The 23,414-nt window shown below is 35.2% G+C and overlaps 2 protein-coding genes across 4 annotated transcripts; both read right to left on the reverse strand.

Annotated features, from left to right (window-relative positions):
• Window positions 697-4,567, reverse strand: LOC109713677. Its single transcript, XM_020237848.1, has 2 exons — window positions 4,107-4,567; window positions 697-1,826 (listed from the first exon to the last, which is right to left on the reverse strand). Exons 1-2 carry the CDS (start codon window positions 4,419-4,421, stop codon window positions 1,053-1,055), a joined length of 1,089 nt encoding a protein of 362 aa, XP_020093437.1. The 5' UTR covers window positions 4,422-4,567; the 3' UTR covers window positions 697-1,052.
• Window positions 15,810-20,886, reverse strand: LOC109714408 (F-box protein At4g35930). Of its 3 annotated transcripts, XR_002217362.1 has the most exons (7): window positions 20,847-20,886; window positions 20,646-20,687; window positions 18,619-19,080; window positions 18,139-18,213; window positions 16,841-16,950; window positions 16,138-16,443; window positions 15,810-16,023 (listed from the first exon to the last, which is right to left on the reverse strand). XR_002217362.1 is itself a non-coding variant. In XM_020239020.1 (6 exons), the coding sequence occupies exons 3-6, from the start codon at window positions 18,997-18,999 to the stop codon at window positions 16,191-16,193; spliced, it is 759 nt and encodes a 252-aa protein (XP_020094609.1). In that variant the 5' UTR covers window positions 19,000-19,080; window positions 20,646-20,687; window positions 20,847-20,886; the 3' UTR covers window positions 15,810-16,190. The 3 variants fall into 3 exon arrangements, 2 of the variants coding, with proteins under 2 accessions (XP_020094609.1, XP_020094608.1); XM_020239020.1 differs by having other exon boundaries at window positions 15,810-16,443; window positions 18,139-18,153; XM_020239019.1 differs by having other exon boundaries at window positions 15,810-16,443.

Raw genomic sequence — 23,414 nt, forward strand, 5'->3', positions numbered from 1 at the left:
CCATCACAAATAGCAAACCATTGAGACCTAGTAGTCACTACCTCACCCCCCCCAACAGCGAACACCATGGCCTCTACCATTGCCATCAAGGAACCAACCCTAACAGCAGGTCCATTCAATCATCACTACCGCGTTGCTGCTGCTAGTGGAACACCACCTCAACTATCATAAGTCCACCATCATCACCATTATTGCCACGGAGGAACAATCAGCGCCAGTATCCACGAACCACCAACAGCAACCACTCCATTATGTTTACAATAAAAAGTGAAGTGGGAAAATACAAATATAGACATCAAACTCTACAACAATCAAACTGGATTAGGTAGATGCAATTCCATTCACTTCCAAGCAAATATGCAACTCAATCCAAATATTTGAATTCTTTATGTCACTTTAACATGGAATTGGTCCAAACAAACAAAATATCCTAGAGATCTAAAAACTACCACTGTGGATTCCCAATTGCATGCAAGAAAGAAGATAACATATGAAGGAAAAGGCAAGAGTTAAATGGTAATTTTCATCGAGTATGGCATTCTTCTGATTATTTTTAGTGCTAAGCAATTGTAACCAGAGCACCAAGGGATAAAGAGTTTTGTCCACACGAAGCTTTAAGATCTCCAAATGGACTTCAATTAACCCGTTACTAGATAGATGTTTAGAATAATACAAGGACACACTTGAGGTAGAAGGTTGTTTCAATGGATAAAAAAACGATCTGATAACAAGCGCTAGAAGGAAACTATTTTTTGCCAGTAAAACTGATTAAGCATACAAAGTAAAGGATGAGGAACACAATATCGCGCCTCGTCAGCAAAGAACAAACCAAAATATGGCTAACAATATGCAGCCTCTGCTGATAAGAAAAAGAACTTCAACCCATTTGCCATGGTATTTCTGAAAACAAGTGCCAACTGCAGTGGCAGCTGATAAAAAAGTTAGGTCTCATTCCTACCATTCGCATCTGACTGAACTTCCAAAAGAGTTGGATAAATATCAAAATGAGAAAGAAAAGGAGAAAAAAAAAAAGAAAAAAGAATATGCTCAAATCAGTACAAACTAAACCCAAAAAATTGGCTAACTATAATTGCTAACCCCATAAATATAGCAACAAGAGAAGCAGCCCATGTCAATTTCTCTGTTATCCTCGGCACCTTCTCTTTTAGTGCCTGACTACACGAACCCAAAAAGACTGTAAAACTACTCATTGCAAACACAGTACCAACCAGAAACATACCTAGAAAGGCAGCGCCAGCTAAGCGGGAAGGGAGAGCCAGAGCAGGCAAGACCATCATGAGTGCATCAGGCTGAAGACCATGCACAATTCCAGTGGCAAAAGTTGCAAATCCAATCTTCTTTTTTCCACCGCCATTCTCGAGAGCTATAGAAGGAGCATGGACTTCAGAAGCTTCTTTGATTCCCATAGCGCCAATTATAAGAAGAGTCAGGCCCACAACTCTTGTGCCCCATGCACGAATGATCTCAATGTGTAAGCGGTCCTTCAAAAGAAGAAAGAGTAATCCGAATAGAACTTGGCCGGCATCATGGCCACATCCCCAGAGGGCACCTACTACTGCACTCTCAATTCTTGATCGGCCAATTGATAAAGGAGCTAAGGCGGCAAGATGGTCAGGGCCGGAAAGTGTGTGTAAGCAGCCAGCAAAGAAGCCAGTCCAAGCACTACTTAGTAACTCTGAGCTGATAAGTTTTCCGCCAGTCTTAGTTGCAGATAGGAATGATGCATAAGCAGGAGGAGCAAGGATAGGTTGGATTGTGAGTGTAATTAATATCATCAGTACGCCAACTATAGCAGTCGAAGTAACCTAAGATATGGATAATGTGGCTCATATCAGAACTAATGAGAATTTAGTGCAGAATTAAAAAAAAAGAGCAAAAAAATTGAATAACGTGCAAGTAGCAAAAAACAAAGTGCTAATTTATCCTCATTATGCAGAACCATCATGCACTTGGTAGGCCACTATATCTAGGTGCCGAAGGGTTACTCAACAAATGAAGTATGTTTATATTACTTAAGAAATCGAACTATAAAAGCTAACTATGAAAGACTCATATAGTCATTTTGCATGGCTCTAGTCTGTCAGTTAGCTCAGTCTTCTGAGAAATGACCAAAGATATTGATCAGATAGCAAAGAAAGAGATAAATACTATCTTTTTGCTACCAATGAGAAATTATATTCATTGGGATTGATCTTTTTCCAGGAGCATCAATCAAAAAGTAAAAAATAGCTGGTTGATTCACAATGATGTATATAAAAGTAGAAATATGAAATCTTGAAAGGTATGTTGATAAGTGCATGGTGTGGTTGCATATGTTGCATCGATGTAAACGTACAGTCATTTAGTGCAAACTATGCAAATTATGGTTTGGGATTTGGACCAGCGTACATTTATTCAAACTTTGTTGCAAAATCATACAGATACTTGGCTATGATTCAAACAATCTCCGCCTAGGCTTTATTAGAGATGTGCACTAGTATCTAGAAATGAAGACTACAGACACCAAATTAATTTGTAGCACAATAGCTCCTTCTTATACCATCGTACTTTTATAGTCTCTTATGATCTTCTAGCTCACAATACATAAGTCTCATACTTATCTACTTTAAGCGCCAATATAAGTAGGTTTTGGTCAGTAATAATCTGAAACTACGGTGCAAACTCGATGCAATACTAGGTTATGAAACCAATCAGAAACTCAAAACTAATGCCTTAAGATTAGAAAAGCTTGAACAGATCCACATCGGCCACAACTAGCTTATAGGGCCAACTTTGTGTCATGGATCATTTACATGTTTTCTTACTGGACTTTGATTTACTCAATATAGAAAGGCACGAAAGTTAGCTACTTTTGTTGCAAAAGTAGTACAAAACCAAGGATTTAAGTGTCGTGGCACGGGTTGGTGCCGGAAACTTGCCGGTACGGTACGTACTGAGCCGTGCCGATGCGTGCCGGTCAAAAAAATTCTTGTGTGCCGACACATAATAGCATGAAATATTTATTTTCTTTAGCAACAAAATATTCTAACTATTTATTATGTCTTTTTATCACATCTTTTGAACTTTATTGAGAAAATTACTTACTAATTTAAAGAATAGAGAGTTTTGAGCTATGTCATCGGCACGGGGTCTGTACCGTGCCGGTATCTTGTTGGCATGGTAAGGCACGGTGGATACGACCCGTACCGACGGGCGCTTAAAACCTTGTACAAAACATCCTTTATTTTGACGTTTTAAAGTTCACGGGCATTTTAACAAACGCCGAGAAACTGAAACCAAACTATTGAGATTGTCAATTCTGAAACTCTAGGAGCTCAAACCAATACTTCAACAGAAATTGAGACATCTAACATTAATTTGAGCTCACATGACTGTGTATTCTTACATCCGTCCATCATTTGCTATATCAGTAGTGCAAATAGTAAGGTCGCGCATCAAATGACAGGACGCATTTATCTTCTTTTCTGATTCAAGTAAAGTGTACTCCGATTTTTATTTTTTTTATTTTAATTAAGAATTCTTACTAAGATCAGACAGCAAAGATATAGGTAATTGGTCCCACATAAAGACGGACGAATAAAAAAAAAAGGAAAAAGAATAGCAATAAATGTTAGGAAAATATGGAAACAGTTGATGAGGATATACTAGGAATATGTACAGAAAGCTACTAAAGCTCAAAATTCTGTTTCGAACTCAAAACGACAGTTGAATACAAAACTCAATAGCGCTAATGTCGTGCATAACAGTTCAACAACAGTAAGATAAAACTAATCAAACCGATGCTTCACTGACTGATGCCAAATTAATTATCTTCTCACTTGCATCCAGAATCTGAGCAAACTTTTCGATGCAGTGAGCAAAGATTAAACCTAATAATACACTCCCGCGCCACATAAGTAAGGAGATCATTACCTAGTTCTAACAACAAGGTACTGAAAGAAGTATTGGATTCGATATTATGATCAAGCGCATGATAGTTTGGGCGCCGCCCACGAATCTCCCACCGACACAGCCATACAAGATTACGAGACCAAAAGGAATTCCAAGAAAACACACTGGAAGTGGAAGGCGATTAAAGATCTCACCTTGCGAAAGAACAAGCTCGCCAAATCCCTCTCTGAGCTCAACTGGGCACACGGAGAGTCCGCCAGATCACCCTTCTTCTTCGCGCTCGGAGCAGCACAATCATGGCGATCCGGGGGCGAAGAAGCCGCGACGATAGGCGGTGGGCGTTCCCCTTGCTTGGAGAAGCGAGCGCTCCCCGGGGGGCTCGGAGACGCTCTTCGGAGACGTAGAAGGGTGGATCTCGTTCTCGCCTCGGCGAAGCGACGATGGAGAAGAGGGGTTTTGGCGAGGCGGGTTTGGGAGGAGGACGACGAAGAAGAGATGAGCCTCTCCATGGAAAGGGGGCGAGGAGGGGGCGGAGGTGGGGAGAGAAAGGAGAGAGAGGTTGACGGAGAGAAATGGTTTGCGTAAACAGTCGCAAGGAAGAGAGTAGACCGGAGACACGGCAGCGATAAAAGAAAAGTGGGAAATGTATGGAGAAACCCCTCAGTCAACTATACAACGTTTTGAAATAAATAGGCTTAATTACGCTAATACCATACTGTACTGTACTTTACTTCTCTTCTTCTTCTTTTTTCCCTTTTTTTAACTTTTTATTTATATACTGTATTATTTTTTTTCTTTTTCGAATATATCACTTAACTATTTTATTTTTTTTTCAATTTCTGCATAATAAATAATAAATCTATATAATTATATAAATTTATATAAAGGATATTTTGCAATAGATCCTTTAAACGTTTAGCAATACCGTTGATCTTGTTTTTTTTTTTATTTTGATTATTTTAGTTATTTGAATTAGAAATTTTGTAGAATTAAACACCAGTATTTCATGATCCCTACTGCTTGGGTTGGCTTTGGCTATCCAGATTGTGTTTGACATTATTGCTATTTTTATTTTTTTTTTATATATAGAATCATTATATGAGTAGACGATAGATTATTTAATTACAGTTGTTACATTTAAAATATTTATATTTAGCAAATAAAAATACAACTAGAAAATAAGCTTTTTGATTATTCAAATATTTTTTATTTCTTGTCCAGTAGTAGCTCATTACAGGCTAATCGATCTTGATAATAAAAAAGCTTCATCCGCTCATAAAAAATTTATATTTATAAAAATAAAAATAATAATGATAACAAATAAGCCCTAAAAGAGTAATTAATTTGATGAAGTTTTAGACACTATGGAATAAAATGACTCCAATTAAAACAAAGGCAAAAATATTATCTAAATTATGGATCAATTTGAGTTGGCTATCTCACATTTCAAGATTTTTGATTTTACCATCGAACTTTTCAATTTTTTTTATTTGAGTTTGTCGTATTTTCACTTTAAAAGTTAAGCTCACTGTTTACTGTAATAAATTTAGCATTTTAAGAATTGTATGAAGTACACTAGCTAAATCGGGAAAAAAAATATTGATGGATTTAAATTCTGAAACCAAAGTGTTGTTAATCAAATCAAAGCAAATAAATTGAAAGATTAGATAGTAAAATTAAAATTTTAAAAAATTGAATANGCGAGGCGGGTTTGGGAGGAGGACGACGAAGAAGAGATGAGCCTCTCCATGGAAAGGGGGCGAGGAGGGGGCGGAGGGGGGGAGAGAAAGGAGAGAGAGGTTGACGGAGAGAAATGGTTTGCGTAAACGGTCGCAAGGAAGAGAGTAGACCGGAGACACGGCAGCGAGAAAAGAAAAGTGGGAAATGTATGGAGAAACCCAACCCCTCAGTCAACTATACAACGTTTTGAAATAAATCGGCTTAATTACGCTAATACCATACTGTACTTTACTTTACTTTACTTCTTCTTCTTCTTCTTTTTTTCCCCTTTTTTTAACTTTTTATTTATATACCGTATTATTTTTTTTATTTTTCGAATATATCACTTAACTATTTTATTTTTTTTCAATTTCTGCATAATAAATAATAAATCTATATAATTATATAAATTTATATAAAGGATATTTTGAAATAGATCCTTTAAACGTTTAGCAATACCGTTGATCTTGTTTTTTTTATTTTGATTATTTTAGTTATTTGAATTAGAAATTTTGTAGAATTAAACACCAGTATTTCATGATCCCTACTGCTTGGGTTGGCTTTGGCTATCCAGATTGTGTTTGACATTATTGCTATTTTTATTTTTTTTATATATATAGAATCATTATATGAGTAGACGATAGGTTATTTAATTACAATTGTTACATTTAAAATATTTATATTTAGCAAATAAAAATAAAACTAGAAAATAAACTTTTTAATTATTCAAATATTTTTTATTTCTTGTCCAGTAGTAGCTCATTACAGGCTAATCGATCTTGATAATAAAAAAGCTTCATCTGCTCATAAAAAATTTATACTTATAAAAATATAAATAATAATGATAACAAATAAGACCTAAAAGAGTAATTAATTTGATGAAGTTTTAGACACTATGGAATAAAATGACTCCAATTAAAACAAAGGCAAAAATATTATCTAAATTATGGATCAATTTGAGTTGGCTATCTCACATTTCAAAATTTTTTATTTTACCATCGAACTTTTCAATTTCTTTTATTTGAGTTAGTCAACGGTATTTTCACTTTAAAAGTTAAGCTCACTGTTTACTATAATAAATTTAGCATTTTGAGAATTGTACGAAGTACACTAGCTAAATCGGGAAAAAAAAATATTGATGGATTTAAATTCTAAAATCAAAATATTGTTAATCAAATCAAAGCAAATAAATTGAAAGATTAGTTAGTAAAATTAAAATTTTAAAAAACTGAATAAACAACTGAAAATGATATATATTTTTGATAGGTTTGTAAGTTTTTACCTAAAATAAAAAATAAAAAATAAAAAAAAGCTAAAAAACAAAATTTTGAGCGTTTATTTTAAAAAATCCTCAATAGAAAAGTTGTTTCTCCGTCAATTCTGTGGAGTCAGAGAGGGTGGTTGGTTGGGTAGGATTCGGTCCGAGTCGCCCGCGGTGGTGGTGAACAACTGACGGGTACGCTCTAGTCTATTATATTATACTAGTGATGGCCCACGCTACGCTACGAAAAATTTATATAAAAATTTAAATTTTAAATTTTAAATTTAATTTTTAATTTTTTTGTACATGATCCATAACTATACAAATAAACAAAATTTAGAACAGGGGAGGAAAAGGGGGAAAATAGTTAAAGAAAAGATAATATCAAAAAAAGAAAAAGAAAAGAGGGGAAAAAGAAATATTTTAAAAAAATAAATAGTAAATTATATAATAAATTATTATATAATAATATATATATATAAATAAAAAACTATATATAATAAATAAATATATATTTATAAATAAAATTATATATATATATAAATAGATAAAATATATATTTATAATAAAATATGTATTCTATATGTAATAAATAAATATATATGTTATAGTAATATATATATATTATATATATATAGTATATATTATTTTATATTATATCTTCCTCTTCTCCCACTGCCCTCTTTCTCTCTCTCTTTCTCTCTCTCTCTCTCTCCCGCCTTGCTCTCTCTCTCTCTCTGTTTCTTTGTTTCTCTCTTTCTCTCTTTCTCCCGTTCGCTGCGAAACGGCCACGCTCGCGGCCCCCGCACCCCGCCCCACGCCCTCGCGAGGCGCCCGCGCCCCGCATTGTCGCCCCTCGGCTCGTTCCCGCTCGCGCCGGTGCCCACCCTCGCCCCGCGTCGTGCCCGCGTCAGCGCCCGCGCCTCCGTCTCCTGCCGTCGCCCGCCCTCGCCTCCGCCTCCCGCTGCCTACCGCCGGCAACCCCGCCTCCCGCTGCCTCTCGCCCGCGCTGGGGAGAGGGGAGAGAGAGAGAGAGAGCGGGGAGGAAGGAAAAGAGGGGGAGAGCGGTGGGAGAGTGGGAGAGAATCTGGGGGGAAGAAGAGGTATAAAAGGGGGGGGAGAGAGAGACACACACACTGTCTCTCTCTCTCTCGCGCGCGCGCGGGGTGCGGGTCGCCCGCACCTCCCCACCGCGGCCCGCGCCCCGCCCGCACCCGCTGGGCGCGGGTCGGGCGCACGTGGGGGAGAGAGAGAGGGGGGGAGAGAGAGAGGGAGAGAGGGAGAGAGAAGGGGAGGCTTAGGGTGGAGAGAGGGAGAGAGAGAACCGGGGGGTGAGACTCTGTCTGCTCTCTCTCTCTCTCTCTCTCTCTCTCTCTCTCTCTCTGCTCACTCGCTCTCTCTCTCTCCCCCTCTCTCTCCATTTCTCTCTCTCGCGCGTGCTGCGGGCGCGAGTCGCCTGCACGCAGGCCCCCCCCATCTCTCTCTTTTTCTCTCCCTTTCTCTCTTCCTCTCTTCCAGGCTCTCTCTCTCTCTCTCCTTCTACTCTGCTCTCTCTCTCTCTCCCTCTGTTCTCTCTCTCTCCCCCTCTCTCTGTATGCTCTCTCTCCCTCCTCCCTCTGTTCTCTCTCTCTCCCTCTCTCTCTCTCACGCGAGGCCCCCGCAAAATGCGGGGAGCTCGCCGTACAAACTCTCGATTCCATATATATATAGATTATACTAGTTAAGTGCACGTGCAATACACGTCGCACAAATATTAAAAAATAAAATTTTTATAAATAAATATTATAGATTCGATATATAATATTTAATCATTACCAAAATAAAATAACAAAAATAAGAAATAGAATTACAATATCATCAAAGAAAGAATATAAAATCTATCATGCTATCATTGAAAAAAAAAACACAAAATTTGTCACTAAACTAACTGAAAATGTCACAATCAGTCTCCTTTCCGTATAAATTGCACGGAAAGTAAGAAAAATAATAAGTAAATATTAATAAATCATTAGAATAGATAAAATTAATAAAAAATATAAATTTAATAGGAATTCATATAAGTAAATAAAAATTTTTAGCTTAATTTTATTTCTTAAGTTTTTGGAATAGATGGATTAAGCACAATTTTACTCGCAAAACTTTGCTAAATAAATTGATCCTGATAAATAAATTTAAAATACTACAGAAAAAATAAAATATTAAAAAGTACATTTATCCTAATTATCGATATTAACGTACACTGTTTCAATACAACAACTAATTGTTTGCAATAGCGTCTCTTTACATGCCAATGTGTGTTAGCACTATCTTGTCCTAGAGGATCAATCTAATTCGATTCATACTTCAATCCATCCAAATAATTAGTTATTAATAATTTTTTCATGCCAATGTGTGTTAGCACTATCTTGTTCTAGAGGATCAATCTAATTCGATTCATACTTTAATAATAAATGAGATTTTTCATTTATCGATTAAACCCTTTTGTTTGACGATGTTCTTGTGTGTAATATAATTATAAATGTACTCGTCAAATTTCAGGAGAAAACGAGTTAAAACGGAGAAGTTACGCGACCCGGAAGTTCGACTTAAGTGAATAGTAACTCCGGTTTTCCGGAGAGGCCGCGGAGTAGAGTGGACTTTCNTATATATATATATATATATATATATATATATATATATATATATATATATATATATATATATTGAAGGATGTCGAGGGTTCTTGTGCCACAAAACAAAAACAACAGAAAAAAAATAAAAATAAAAATTAAGAACCTATTTGGTCCGGAGTATACAAAATCCTCAAAAATTTCTTTTAGAAAACATTAATATGAAGTTAAATATTAAGATTATAGAATTATTTGTATCTTAAAATACTTAGGATGCGTTTGGTTCGAGTTATCCTGACAGAATTACAGGCAATCCTGCCAGGATAACTATGTTTGGTTCATCCGTTATGTAATCTAGTCGTTAATGTAACATTACAATTCGAGCAGGATTACATCGAAAATATTAACGGAAGGGGGGTCCTGTATCTTGCATTACTGAAACCTGTTAATACTATATATTATATAAAATGACAATTTTACCCTCCAACAGCCCCAAATCTATTTAACAGCATTATTTTCATCTCACTCTCGCCTTCCCCCCTCTCTCTCGCACGCCGCTTTCTCTCGCTCTCTCTCTCTCTCGCACGTCTCTCTCTCTCTCTCTCTCTCTCTCTCTTTCTATCTATCTCTATCCCTTTCTCTCTCTCGCACGAACACCTATCATCTTCTATTGTGTCGTCCTCCCAGATAATCATCACGATCTCCTTCCCTCCATTCGTCATTTTCGCAAAAAATAATATTCAAATGACCACAACAAGGGCAATTTTGGAAAAAACTATACTTTGATGTCAGAATTACTAAATTTTATAAACTGAACCAAACGTATTAATGGTATAAACATTATAATCTAGTATTACATTACTGCATTAAATCAAACGCGCTAATGCAGCATCAGTAGTAATCTCACATCGAAATCCAAGATACCTGGATATGTCGAGATATTTTGTAATATTACATAACTCGAACCAAACGGGCCCTTAGGATTATGCAGTTTTTCTCTTTGGTTTAACACAAACTAAGACACATGATAATAAGTTTACTGTAATGCCCTTATTGCAGATGTCTATCTATGGAGTAGAGATGTAGAATAGGAAATGGCAAGTTGATGTGCCCTGAGTCGTTAGGTTGTGGCGTGATGACTTAACCCTGGCAAGGTTTAAGATTAGATCGGATAATAATGTCCACACACCTAATGATGCATGTCAAGATACAAGCATGATTCCAAAGGGTTAGCATATGTAGTGTACGTTAAGATACTATATTAGGCAACGCTGTATTCAGATCAGTTGGCTAGTGCACACTGATGATTAATATCAGGGTAATACAGGTTCATAAAGAGAGAATAAATAATATACATCAGCCATTATAGATATGTTATGACGAGTTATTCTAGAGTGACATGCCGTACAAGCAGGTGGTGGTAATGTATAATCAAATATGAAAAAAAATAAAGCAGGATAAAAAATTAAAAGAAATATAGAAAGAAAAAGAAAGGTATATGAGCTACTAATACATTGATTTTCTTATAAAATAATAAAAGTATTACCATCACAAAAGAAATTTAAAAAGTTATTAAAATATTTTAAGAAAATTAATAAAATAATATAAAATTCGGGGTAGTGGAGTTTAAGGGGAAACCCTAGGTCTCATAAACTATTAAAATAATTTTCAAAAATAATAAAAAAAAAAAGTGGGGAGTCAAAAAGCCAGGTGTCCTCGTCCTCTTGTGGCCATCCTAACCGTCGTCTGGTAAATTAGAATAAACGCCATTAATAGAATGTAAATCAAATACTCATCTATTTATGATTGTGAAAGTCTCTTTCTAGGTTTTCAGTATTGGGAAAAAAAGATCGGTAAGACTAGTGGGTAAATAATATCTTTTGGATGACTGGGCCATATATATAGCTAGCTGTACCAAGTTGAATAGAATGGCTATTTGTAGAAAAATAGATCGAATATATGGAACTTCTATTGTTGATAAAAAATGAGGAAGTTATAATGTAAAGAACTCAAGCTTCGGCTGAACTTGACCTTGTAAAATATTTGGCCGCTAGGCTTGGGCAAAACTTGGATGCACTAGAAATCTTGGCTTAATCTTTAAAATGACAAAACTCCTTAATGGAAGACTACCGAAGGTACTGCTACTAATTAAATTTTTTTTTGCTTCTAGAGGTAGGTAGCACGCTACCCGCTTCGTTTATTTTATTTAGAAATAAACTTAGCTCGAAATATGAATCAACTAGGATTCGAACTTGAGTCTCGGGTACCAATCACCAAGCACTTTGCCACTTGCTCTAGGGACGGTCAGTTACTGCTACTAATTAATAAAACTGCTGCAAACCTACCAAAGGCTGCTTTTGCCGAACCTACTAGCCTACCCATACTAATTAACTATTCCTTCTTATTGGGGACAAGCAGAATCCCACAAGTGCTGAATATGTGTGAGAAAGAGTGCTGAATATGAGTGAGAAAGGGTTTTGAATTTTCGTACCAATTAGATTTGTATAGTCTCTGCCCTCCGGATCCGAGTGCTCAAAAATTTTGGCCAAATCTCGAAATCCCTGAAATGGTCATCTCTTGCTAAATGCTAAACGGTCGAGATTGTCTGCTCCCAATTCCATCAATGGCGAAAACCTTGCACTCCTGATCTGAAATTATCTCCTGTTGAGACATTTAATGCTCTTTCGAACCAACGACCGAAATTCTTAATTTGAAACCAAAATATCATTTTTTTTTTTTTGAGAAATAGATAGCAAGATACCCGCTTCATTCAATAGGATGATGAACTAAGCTTACAGAATGGAAGCAGCCAGGGCTTCCGAAGGGGAAAGAGTAAAACAAAGTAAACAAGAGAAAGGAAAGTAAACAGAAAAAAAGAAAAAAGAAAGAAAGAAAAAAACAACGGAAGTCAGGAGTCAGGGGCGTTCCAGTCAGCCAAAAGTTGCGAAATTCGATCCAAACATCGGGTAGGATTGGGGAGGGTCTCGCGAAATAAGAAGCCAATCCTCTCCGACCAAATTACCCACCAGATAGCTGAAAGGAGAGACAGAGAAGAAAGTCTCTTTTTGGTGTCAGATATGTCCATCAAGTTTGACCAGAGAGCTCAAAGATCAACCGAGAACTCGGTGAGGGACTCCAACCCGATTACACTATGAAGAAGGAAGCGAACGAATACACATGAAGCCATTAGGTGGTCGCAGCTTTCCAAATGATGGCCACAGAAGACACAAGATTGTGTCGGTAACCACCCATGATTGTGTAGTCTGTCAGCTGTGGGGATTCTCTTCCGCAGGAGCAACCATAGGAAGACTTTGATCTTGAGGGGAATTTTCAGTTTCCAAATAGCTTGACTCCTCGGATCTCTCAACCCTGCGTCAGTGAGAAAAAAGTAAAGGGATTTAACAGAGAACTTCAGGTTAGCGGTCCAGCGCCAGTTGAGCACGTCTGGCGTGGGGCTTGGGCAGGTGAACTGGAGCAAGTCTCTGAGCAACAGCTTTTGTCTTCGACATTCTGCTGTAAGGGGCCCTGCCAAACCCCGACAGATGTACTGCCAATGCCATCCGTTAGGGTTCCAGCATTGAGCGATACTGGCTTCCTTATTCCTAGTGTGGGCAAATAAATCAGGGAAAAGAGTGCGGAGTGGGGTTTCGCCTATCCAGATGTCGGTCCACATCCTAATCTCCGTGCTGTTTCCGAGCGAATAGGTGGCTCCACATTTGAACGCCTCCCGACATTTCAGCACCCCTCGCTACCACTGAGAATAGGGAGTAAAAGCTCTTCCCTCGTATAGAGGTCTGCGTCTGGTGTAATTTAATTTGAACTTAAATTAAAATTTAAAATTTAATCAAGTGTTTCGAATCTAACTTACAAATTTGAATTTAAATTAAATTTTAATTTATATAAAGTTTTATTCAAATTTTATTTCAAACTTAAATTAAATTTATAGATTCAAATTAAAATTTAAATTGTAATTTTAGTTTGAATTTGAATAAATCAAAATTTAGTTTCACATTTTGAATTATCCACTCAACTTCAAAGTTTAATTTTTTTTAAAAAAAATAGATTTAAAATTTTGACATTATTTCAAAATTTTGATGTAAATTTTTAATATTTAATATTATATTATTAATTTAAATTAATATATTATAAGATAATATTAGTATATATTTGATATATTTTTTATATCCACCTGAACAAATCCGAGACCAATGAAAATGATTTATTCCGATTCCGATTTAGGTGATGAACCAAACAGAATTAGCTGGTAAATGAGTCATTCCGATTCCAATTCCAGCTTATTTTGATTCGATTCCGATTCCGATCGCGACTCCACTTCGAACCAAACACGCCTCAAATTTAAAAATTTATATTAATTTTTAAATTAACTCATATTTTTAATTAAAAAGTTGAAAATAAATTTAATCGCATAATATCCATTCCGTCGATTCAACTTCCTAATCCGGCATCCTAGCCGATTGAAAAAGTGTGTATGGGGATTCCCATTCACTCGGGAATAGGAAATCAAAATGGGACTCCCGGTAATCAACAGAACCCCAAAACGCGGACTTTCACCCATTTTCGTTCTTGATTCAGGTGAAAAAAACGGCAGAACGCATACAACGCGCCTTACTTCTTTTAACAACATTCTTTGTTTTTTTTAAAAAATTTAATATTCTTCTATTTTTTCTTTCTTAGTTTTTTTTTTTATTTATTCTCGATCAACCAATCCGCAGCATCGTCAGATGCATCTCCGAAGCGGGGCGGCGTGGCCCTTCTAATGAGAGTAGGTATGACAGATTATTGCTTAACTACAGTATTAAAGTTAACAAACCTCTCTTAATTTTTATATTAAAACAAAATTTATAAGACTAGACCAAATTGAGTATAAATATTTATACCGAATTTTTGGGCGACCACTACATTGCATACCCGAAAAGCGCACCGAAAATAGCTTTCAAACAAATGAAAATTACTGATATTACCAAAATCAGTTGTCATTTAATTCAATAAGAGCGAAGGGCAGGCAGGTTGTTTGCACAGCAATTTTTAGTAAAAACTGTTTATTTTTAAGTAGATATGTAGGCACGACTATCTGCCTTCGTTTATTTTATTTAGAAAGTAACTTAACTTAGAAATATGAATCAAGTAGATCGAACTTAGTTCTGCGATATCAACCACCAAACCCCTTTGCACTTACTTTAGGGACGTCGTATTTTATAGAAACCTGTTGATATTCTATACTAACATTGTTTAGTAAAGGCAAGCGTCGTAAATAAGAGACAGGAATCATCGGGCAGCAGATCGTGAATAGACTTGTAGACCTTGGATGAAAATTCAAACCACGGAGAGAATTAAGCTATTGCATTTCTCTCTTTCAGAGGCCGAACATGAGCTGAATTTTTGTGGCTCGTTCTAAAATAGCCGAATCCGAGCTAGTGATTAGCTCGCGTCGGTTCGCTCGATACACGCTGCGAATACCATATATTTTATATTTATATAACTTATTTAATTATAATTTACATATATAAATAGAATATACTACTATAATATAATATATTTTATTATTTATTTTAGGCAAAATATAAATAATATAAAGGTGAGCTTAATTATAAAAAAACTTATTTATAATGTAAAATTTCAACTAATTTAGATCAATTCTAATTGGAATAAAATTTTTAGTAAATTTATTTTTTATATATATTCAATCTAATTCTTTTAATTTATTATTCGTTTGCCAGCTCGTGAGCCAGCTCATGCTGAACATGAGCTGAATTTTTTGACTCGATACTTTAACAAGCCGGCCCGTGTTCGGCTCTCGTCTACACCCCTAAAAACAAGTAATTCGGAAATCAATACCAGTAGTTGAAATAAATTCAACTAGATTGTATAGTTTCACAGAGATTTAAAACTTGTTATACTCATCTCGATCATGAGATTCATGACAAGAAAAGGCATTGGATGCTCAATAACCGCCGCATTCATAATTACTACTCGCAAGTAGGATGGCGGAGGGGGGGCAAAAACACCTCCAAAAGCATGCTCTACTTTATTATTATACTATAATTCTGAATGAATTTGAAACCAACTAATCCACGAACACTTCCCATTCTTCAATGATATGACTGGAACATTTGGTTCCCGCGTCAACCATCAAAAAAATAGAAAAAAAAAAAGAAAAAGAATAAGCAATGCCATAAAATTATAAAGTAATGTAACAGAAGATGATAAAGAGTGATAATAAATGTGAAATGCTAACATTTTTTCTTTTTTTTTTTTTGCAACAAAACTTGAAGAGCAAAGATATATTATAGAGCTATACACACAACCAACCCCTCCAAAACTTGACACTTCTAAAAGCTGAATAACTCCCTTGTCCATGATCGATCATAAAGTCGCATATTTACTAAATCCTAAAGTACAAAAATTATATGGCACGCACTGCACAATGAGATAGGATCATCGCCATCCATCGGTCCCCTAGCTTTGAGTCGTAAAGCAAGGTCGGTAGTGATCTCGTCTCACCTGCGAGGTGCATCCCGTATAATATTTTTCCGACCTAAAGCAGCAAACATATGCTGCAGACTCTGCATAATATGCTAGATGCTATAGAAAGAGACAGAGGGCATATATACATACAGGAAGGAGAAGTGAATGGAAGTGCTTTTCAAAAAGCACTTTTACTAGGAGATTCAAAGAAGCTTATTCTGTGCCACTGCTTGGCATAGCTCATCTTCGTAGAACAAAACTCTTCTATTGGGAGCCACAGCCTTAAAAACCGGTCTTGGCAATCCTGGCGGCATCATGCGCCTGGAGGACTCCTGAAACAGGACAGCCGCGATTTGCTTGTAATCCATCAAATGGACGCGAGGAGGGCGTGGGCCGTGCCTCGGAGCTTTTGGGGTGCAAGGGCTTGGTCCCCATGCACCCTTCCCATTTCTCTTGCTGAAATACAGAATTTTAGTCAGAATTTAATGTAGTAAAACTTCTGCCGGGAAAAGAAAACCAATTTTCTTTTTTGCTTTTGCGAAAGAGTGATACTTTTTCTGTCTTCTGCAACTTCTGCTCACTTCTCAACTTCCAAGGGTCAAACTAACCTCGCACTACAGTTCCATAATGCCACAGTTTTTGAACATACATCATTCAAAAACTGTGCAACATGGTCTATAGCGGAGGAGTGTTCTTTCTTGTCAGAAGTTAAAAAAGGGCCTAAAGCCAGAAACAAAAAAGGAGAATTTCCATTTTTATAATTAGTTTTTGTTTTTCTTTCCCTATTTTTTACAGAAAGGCAACAACATTAATATATTTTTCATGAGTGAAACTTTCATGTGTCTGTCATTACCTAACAAAAGGCCAATGATCTGCTGGAAGAGGTGTCTTTGTATTCAGCATCTCCTGTCTAGACCGATCCGGAGTTGTGAAGTTGAAATGGAGTTGCCTTGCCAGAATAACCTGGTTTGGGTTTTTTCAATTAGTATTCTTTCCTCTGTAGCCCTTACAAGCCACACTTATGTTCAAAGTCGTCAGCTAATCGAGAAGAGATGAAAGATCACCAATCTCTTCTAAAATCACATAAGCAAAAAAGTTATATCAACCAATTAAATAGTTTAACATAGTTTTCTTCAATGCAACAAGATAATAAAATGTTCTACAGAAAGGACACAGGATAAGGAAAAGAGAAGCCAAAGAGTTTCAAGAAACCATATGCTTTCTATCATAATCAATAACACACATTCTATAACAGCATCAAATATGACGAAAATGAGCTGCTGTTGATATACAAAGAAGCTGCCTAGGTTATGGTTACTGTAACCTTGTAAGTGAGTAATTTGCACAATAGAAACAGAATCAAAATCAAAATCTACTTATAATTCAACCCACAGATGGAAAAAGGGTTAATTAGGACACAATAACTGGCCAAGTTTAAGGCCCTGACAACAGCGCCTTGTAATAAATTCGTAGACAACCTTCGCTGAGGCCCACTGCTCACAGTGCTAGGCCCAACTCTAGGCCAATGAAAGCACCTAAACCAGGCCGTAGGCACACTAAAGGCACACTATGAAAACTATGTTATCCAGTCTAGTTGGAGATATGCCACATCATACAAAGGGTCAATAAGTTTTGTTTGCGTGTATTGTTCACTCTGATACTAAATGTAGGAGTGAATCTATTGGACAACATTTGTCTATATGTGCCAATAAGTTATTGTTTTACTATTAAGTATGATCTTATTTTTCTAGGAGTTTGTGTATGTGCACACTCATCTTTCCCAGCCCTGCGCTTTGCTCTTTGTACCTTACGACTTGCACGTAGATTCCTCCAGCCCCTGCACCTTGGGCAATTTAGAACTATAGATTTGTCAAGATTAATCTACTCAGTAATAATTCAGCTGAACACGTAAGCTTATAGTGATGCATGTGATATATGTACCAAACTAATGACCAAAGAAACCAAAAGAGCCATATAGCTAGCTTTATTACGATATATGTACCAAACTCGAGCTATCAAGCAGCAATTGTCTTTCAAAGAAAAGAGGTCCGATAGTCAATAGTATAGCTAAAACAGGGATTTTACAGAAGTTGTGAACTTATACTTTCCAGCATGATTTATTAATGAGAGCAATGAGAGGTAATCACTTACAGCCATTCGAATTCTCTGAGAAACATGAAAAACAGCCCTCAGCTGGTCATGGTGCAAGTGGCAAAGGATTTTAACCTCCGAATAAAGGTCACAAGACAAAAACATCATTATAAACACATGTATATAATAGTAAAAAAAAAAATAAAAAATTAAAAACTTTTGTCGTAACAAAGTGTCTATTTGGTCTTGCTTCTAGAACAGCTCTTTTCTAGAGATCAGGCTGTTCTAGAAACTAGGGGTCCACCCGACAAAGTAAGTCTGGAGCATTTGCTGTGGCCCTAAAGTAAAATGATCTTTGTAACCTAATGCACATACTCCGATTCATAGCTTTAGCTAGAGCTATATCAAGAGACCATTGAGCTGAAGTTAATGGAAGTTATTTATGAATCTTCCAATAATTCAATTCAAATAACATTTCTGCAAAGCTCTAGCCAGACCAAACAAACACCCTATTATAGACAATGTGTTTCTTGATCATACCAGAAGGTCCAAAGGAAGAGATTCAAGTCTCGACGGACTATCAAATTCGTCGACTTGAGGCGTTTTTGGTGTTTTGGGCATTTTCTGCGGTGTAAATGCTGGCATTTTCTGTGGCGTAATTCCATCAACTATTGGTTGAAAACTGGTCCTGATGGGAGAAGAAATCGGCGTCATATTATGAACAACTGCCTCATCTTGAGGCAGAATATCTATTTCTGCCTTCTCCGAATCCAACAAAATCCTTTTCTTGCCGATATCTGTGCAAGTTCTGCTTGAGGTCCGGCTATAACGAATCTGAGCAAGTGCGCCAGGTTTCAAGTACTTGCTCCTTGCATTCTTCACTCGCTTCTTTTGTTTGAAAGCCATTAACACCAAACTCATAAGAAAATAACAGAAGCTGGCAAATTAAATAGTGGTGCAGCTTCCCAGAACTGGTCTCTTCTCCCCCATTTTGCCTATGAGCTTCAGTTTAGGGAAAGACCAAAAAAGAAGAGAGAGAAAAATCCACATCGGTCAACCTATTTCTCAATTATCTACTAAAAGAAACCTAGATTTGCCAGAAGGAAAAGAGGAAAAGAAAACAAGAAAATGAAAAAATATGAACAAGAATCAACACTGGTCAAAGTTTCAGATTGAAGTTGGTATTATATGTACTAGAGAGGATCAAAAAATTTAGAATTGCTCAAAAAGAAGAAGCAACACTTTATGCATGTAAGTTGATACATTAGAAGTACTTCGTAAGTGAGAACCAGTAATGATGAACAATAATAATATGTAAACAAAATTGGTAAGGACACCCCTATTATATGTAGTTAGGATTATGGATATAGTCAAAAAAAAGGAAGGAAAAAAGTTAAATTTGTGGGAATCCTTGACTAGAAACTAGATGGTTCGACAAAATTTTGCAATACAAAAATTTGAATTAGGTGGCCATCGATCTAAAAGATTCAAGTAAAGCAGTGCATTTTTACAAAAGGAGCTTGAGTAGCTAGTCAAGAAGTAAAACAGATAATATATAGCACAGCAATAATTGTCGGAAAGAGGTAATGAGCTCATCTTTGCAGAGAACGAAGAAAAACTCAGATAAGTTGTAAATATTATTTAAGGTATTGCTTACCCTAGTTGGAACGGTGCGCAAAACAAAAACTAGAACCAAAATCACAATTATCTTTTGAATTGACAAATCATTTTAAAGAATTTCTTAGAATAAAGCAAGAACAATCTAGCAACAGCGTGGTCATATTTCACTCGATAATGCAGCGAAGAACAGGTTTGTAAAAGTCCAAGCAGTACAAAGTTATTATTACCTTTTTCTAGTGTAAAAATTTTATTATGTTCTCAAGATTGCAGAACGGATACTAAATCTCCATATCACACAAATTATGAAATAACAAGAGATATTTCTGATAAAAGCAAATCAATACAACTTTTCTCATTTAGAGTCGATCAATATAGGGACATACAGCGTGATTCGGAAAGAAAAGGATAATAGTGACACATTGTTTTAGTACACAAAAGAACAGAGTCAGCAAATTAGGACAACAGAATCCAACTTGAGTAATAACATAGGTAAATTTAAGTATTCCTCTCCAAAGATTTTTTTTTAAAAAAAAAAAAAACCAAATAATCATTATCCCTGAATAATTCCTTATATTAAAACAAAATGCGCTGTTTTTCACCATTGGGCTACATAACTTTACCCATACCAAATTTTACTCTAATTTTCCCCTTGTAGTAATGCAACCAAACGAAAAAAAACCCACATTTTTGCTCAAAACCTAATCCATGAGGCAAAATAACACCAACCCAGCAAAACCTCTCATCAATCTCCCAAATAAAGACAAAATAATCGGATCAAAAAAACAAAGTTTCCTGCATCTATCAAGCATGTCAACGAAGAACCCATCAACCACTTACGATATAAAAAATCCACATGAACATCCCAAATAAACACCAACTAATCCGATCAAAAACCAAAATTCCTACTCCTATCAAGCATTTTAAGGAGAACACCATTAACCACTTACAATATTATATTTAGCTCCATTTGCCAGCTCCACACCCTTGCCCTGCGCAAAAGCACAAATAAACACCAAAAAGAATTTTTTTAAAAAAAATTAAAAAAAAAATAGCGACCGTTCCAATTTTCCTAAACCTAATTTCCAGCCCCGGAATTAAAAAAAAAAAAAAGAAAAGAAAAACTAGTTTTCGAAATTAAAAAATATTACCGCGACAGAGGGGGTTGGGGGGAGAGAGAGAGAGAGAGAGAGAGAGAGAGAGAGGCGAAGTGGGAGCGAAAGTAGCGGAGGGGCCGGCGGGGTTTCGAATTTTCTTTTCGCCTGCGCGCCAAAATTTTCGGGAACAATCGTGCGAAACGGGAGTATTATTCCCAGGACTGGGTTCACCAAGTCATCCATAGACTTAGGAGATCTGGACCGTCCATCACTGCCCCCTTTTTAGATAAATTTCAAACTTTTCCTTTGTTTTTTTCTTTTTGCCTCTTTTCTAGGGATGTCAATGGATATGGATATTCGAAATTTTATCTGAACCCGAATCCGAATGAAACGGATATATCCGATGGATACGGATATCAAAAATAGAAACCCGACGGATATGGATTCAGATATGGATTTTGATTGTACCCGACCCGAACCCGAACCCGACCCGAACCCGAATTTATTTTGTATTATATATAATATATATATAAAAATTTGATGTTATATTTGAATTTGTATTTTAAAAATTTAGGTTTAATATAATATATTTTGAAATATTGAAAAAAGAAATAATTGTTTCGGGTTTAAATTTTCGGGTTCGGGTTCGGGTTTCGAATTTTTTGTTGGATTCCGGTTTGGATATAGATTTTTAAAATCCGTTGGGTTCAGGTTCGAGTTCGGGTCTCGGATTTGGAGTCGGGTTTGGGTTCGGATTTTTAAAAATCCACCCCGAATCCGACCCGTTGACATCTCTACTCTTTTCTCCCTAAAGCGTCGTAAAGATTAAAAGGATGAAAGAGTTGACCCAGTAATCTCAAACTGAATCCGTGGGTATCCACGAAGTACCTATAAATAGGAACTGACACCCAAAGAGGCCATGGTCCTCCTTAACTTTTCAATTTTTATTTTATAGTTCTTTGGTAATCTATAAATTTTTAGTTAATTTTTAAAATATATGAGTATATTTGGTAAAAAAATTTTAGTGCTAGTATAAGCTCTTATGTGTTTTATAGGTTAAAAATATATTAAGAATCTCTTGATTATAGTGCATTTTGAAATAAATTCTTTCAACTTTAAATATTTTATTTATACATTCTTAATTTTCTAATTATTTTTTATGAGTAAATTTATTTAACTAAATAAAATAGTATGCTAAATTTGATAGCTCTATTAGATATTAGTTATTGGTTGTTATTATCTTATTAACAAAAATTTAAAAAATTAAATTCTAACTAAATTACTATTAGATTTAGTAAAATTCTTAAGTTCTTTGAATGGAATAATGCAAATAAATTAATTAGAAGTTAAGTGAGTGTAAATTAAAGAAATAAATTTAATATTTTTTAAATTTGAATAGTTAAAATCTTATTTATCTGCTAAAATTTTTATTTTTACATATTTTGCCTCCCTCGTGATTAAATCCTTACTTAGTCCTGCTTATAAATTTGCTGAATATGAATATTATTTTCTTATCTAAAATTATGTAAAAAATGTATGAATACTCCATTAATTATGAACTAGCAACTAACCCGTGCGATGCACGGATTTCAAATTTATCTTTTAATTACAATTTTTATATAATATATATTAATTTTACATATTAAGTTTTTATTAGAAAAATTTGAATCAAATAAAATAATGCTATCATGAATATACTAATAGATTGTAAGTAAAAATTTAAAATAAAAAATTTTAAAATGAAAAATAAAAAAGTTCAAATCCATTAAAAATTTAACATAATTATTATTCTATTTATTTAAATACACAATATTGAAATGACGAGGAAAATTAATTTTATTCATAATTCTTAATGACTATCTGTAAAGTTTTTTTTGAAGGATTTAAAGTGACTAAATTTGAAAAGTAATTTTTTAGAACTTGTGAAGAATGAATATATATTAGATTCTTTTAAACTAAAAAATAATTATTATTTGTGAATAATTAGTCATGTATGTATATCGATTATTTTTCCAAACAATTAATCACAATTTAACATATAATATCAAACATGCCTCCCAAAAGTAATTATTAAGCATTTCTTGCGCTAGGGGCAAAATATTTATGCGCTCCGAAATTTTCAAATAGTAACGACGAAGTCCAACAGCTACTGGTAGTATCACTGAAAAAAAAGAAGATATATATACATTACAAAAATACCGCAAATCATTAAACGTAAATTATTTCGAATTTTGAAATAATTACATTTTGTAAAAAAATTGTGCATAAAGATGAAAAAAAACCTTACATTTTGTAAGCAGATTTGTGCAATAAAGATGGAAAATAAGTCTGTCCTCCACCTATCATACATATTGGACTAATAACATTGAGAAATATATGACATTTTTTTGTAATTAAATCAATAAATTATAATGTTAAGATAATAAAATTTGGTAACTTAATATAAAAGTTGAATACCCCAATCAAGAAAGAAGAGCAACAAAAATAAGAAAAAAAAAAACTATTGTGCAGTTAAGGAGAAAAAAAAATTTATACTTTTTAATTTAATCCTTAAAAAATAAGTAAAGGCTATTTATAATAAAAAAATAATATAAAAAGAATGACAAAGTTTACAATATCAAA

Source organism: Ananas comosus, linkage group 8 (assembly GCF_001540865.1).
Source record: "Ananas comosus cultivar F153 linkage group 8, ASM154086v1, whole genome shotgun sequence".
In the NCBI taxonomy this organism is placed as follows: Eukaryota; Viridiplantae; Streptophyta; class Magnoliopsida; order Poales; family Bromeliaceae; genus Ananas; species Ananas comosus.

What these genes read in the sequence shown, in the direction of transcription:
- LOC109714408 (XM_020239019.1), bottom strand. Translation starts at nt 18,999, where the DNA reads ATGAGTTTGGTGTTAATGGCTTTCAAACAAAAGAAGCGAGTGAAGAAT. An exon ending in CTCTTCCTTTGGACCTTCTG is followed by an intron (nt 18,214 to 18,618) that starts GTATGATCAAGA and finishes CTTTATTCGGAG; the next exon opens with GTTAAAATCCTTTGCCACTT. An exon ending in GATCATTGGCCTTTTGTTAG is followed by an intron (nt 16,444 to 16,840) that starts GTAATGACAGAC and finishes TCTGTATTTCAG; the next exon opens with CAAGAGAAATGGGAAGGGTG.
- LOC109713677 (XM_020237848.1), bottom strand. Translation starts at nt 4,421, where the DNA reads ATGGAGAGGCTCATCTCTTCTTCGTCGTCCTCCTCCCAAACCCGCCTC. An exon ending in CGAGCTTGTTCTTTCGCAAG is followed by an intron (nt 1,827 to 4,106) that starts GTGAGATCTTTA and finishes TCCATATCTTAG; the next exon opens with GTTACTTCGACTGCTATAGT.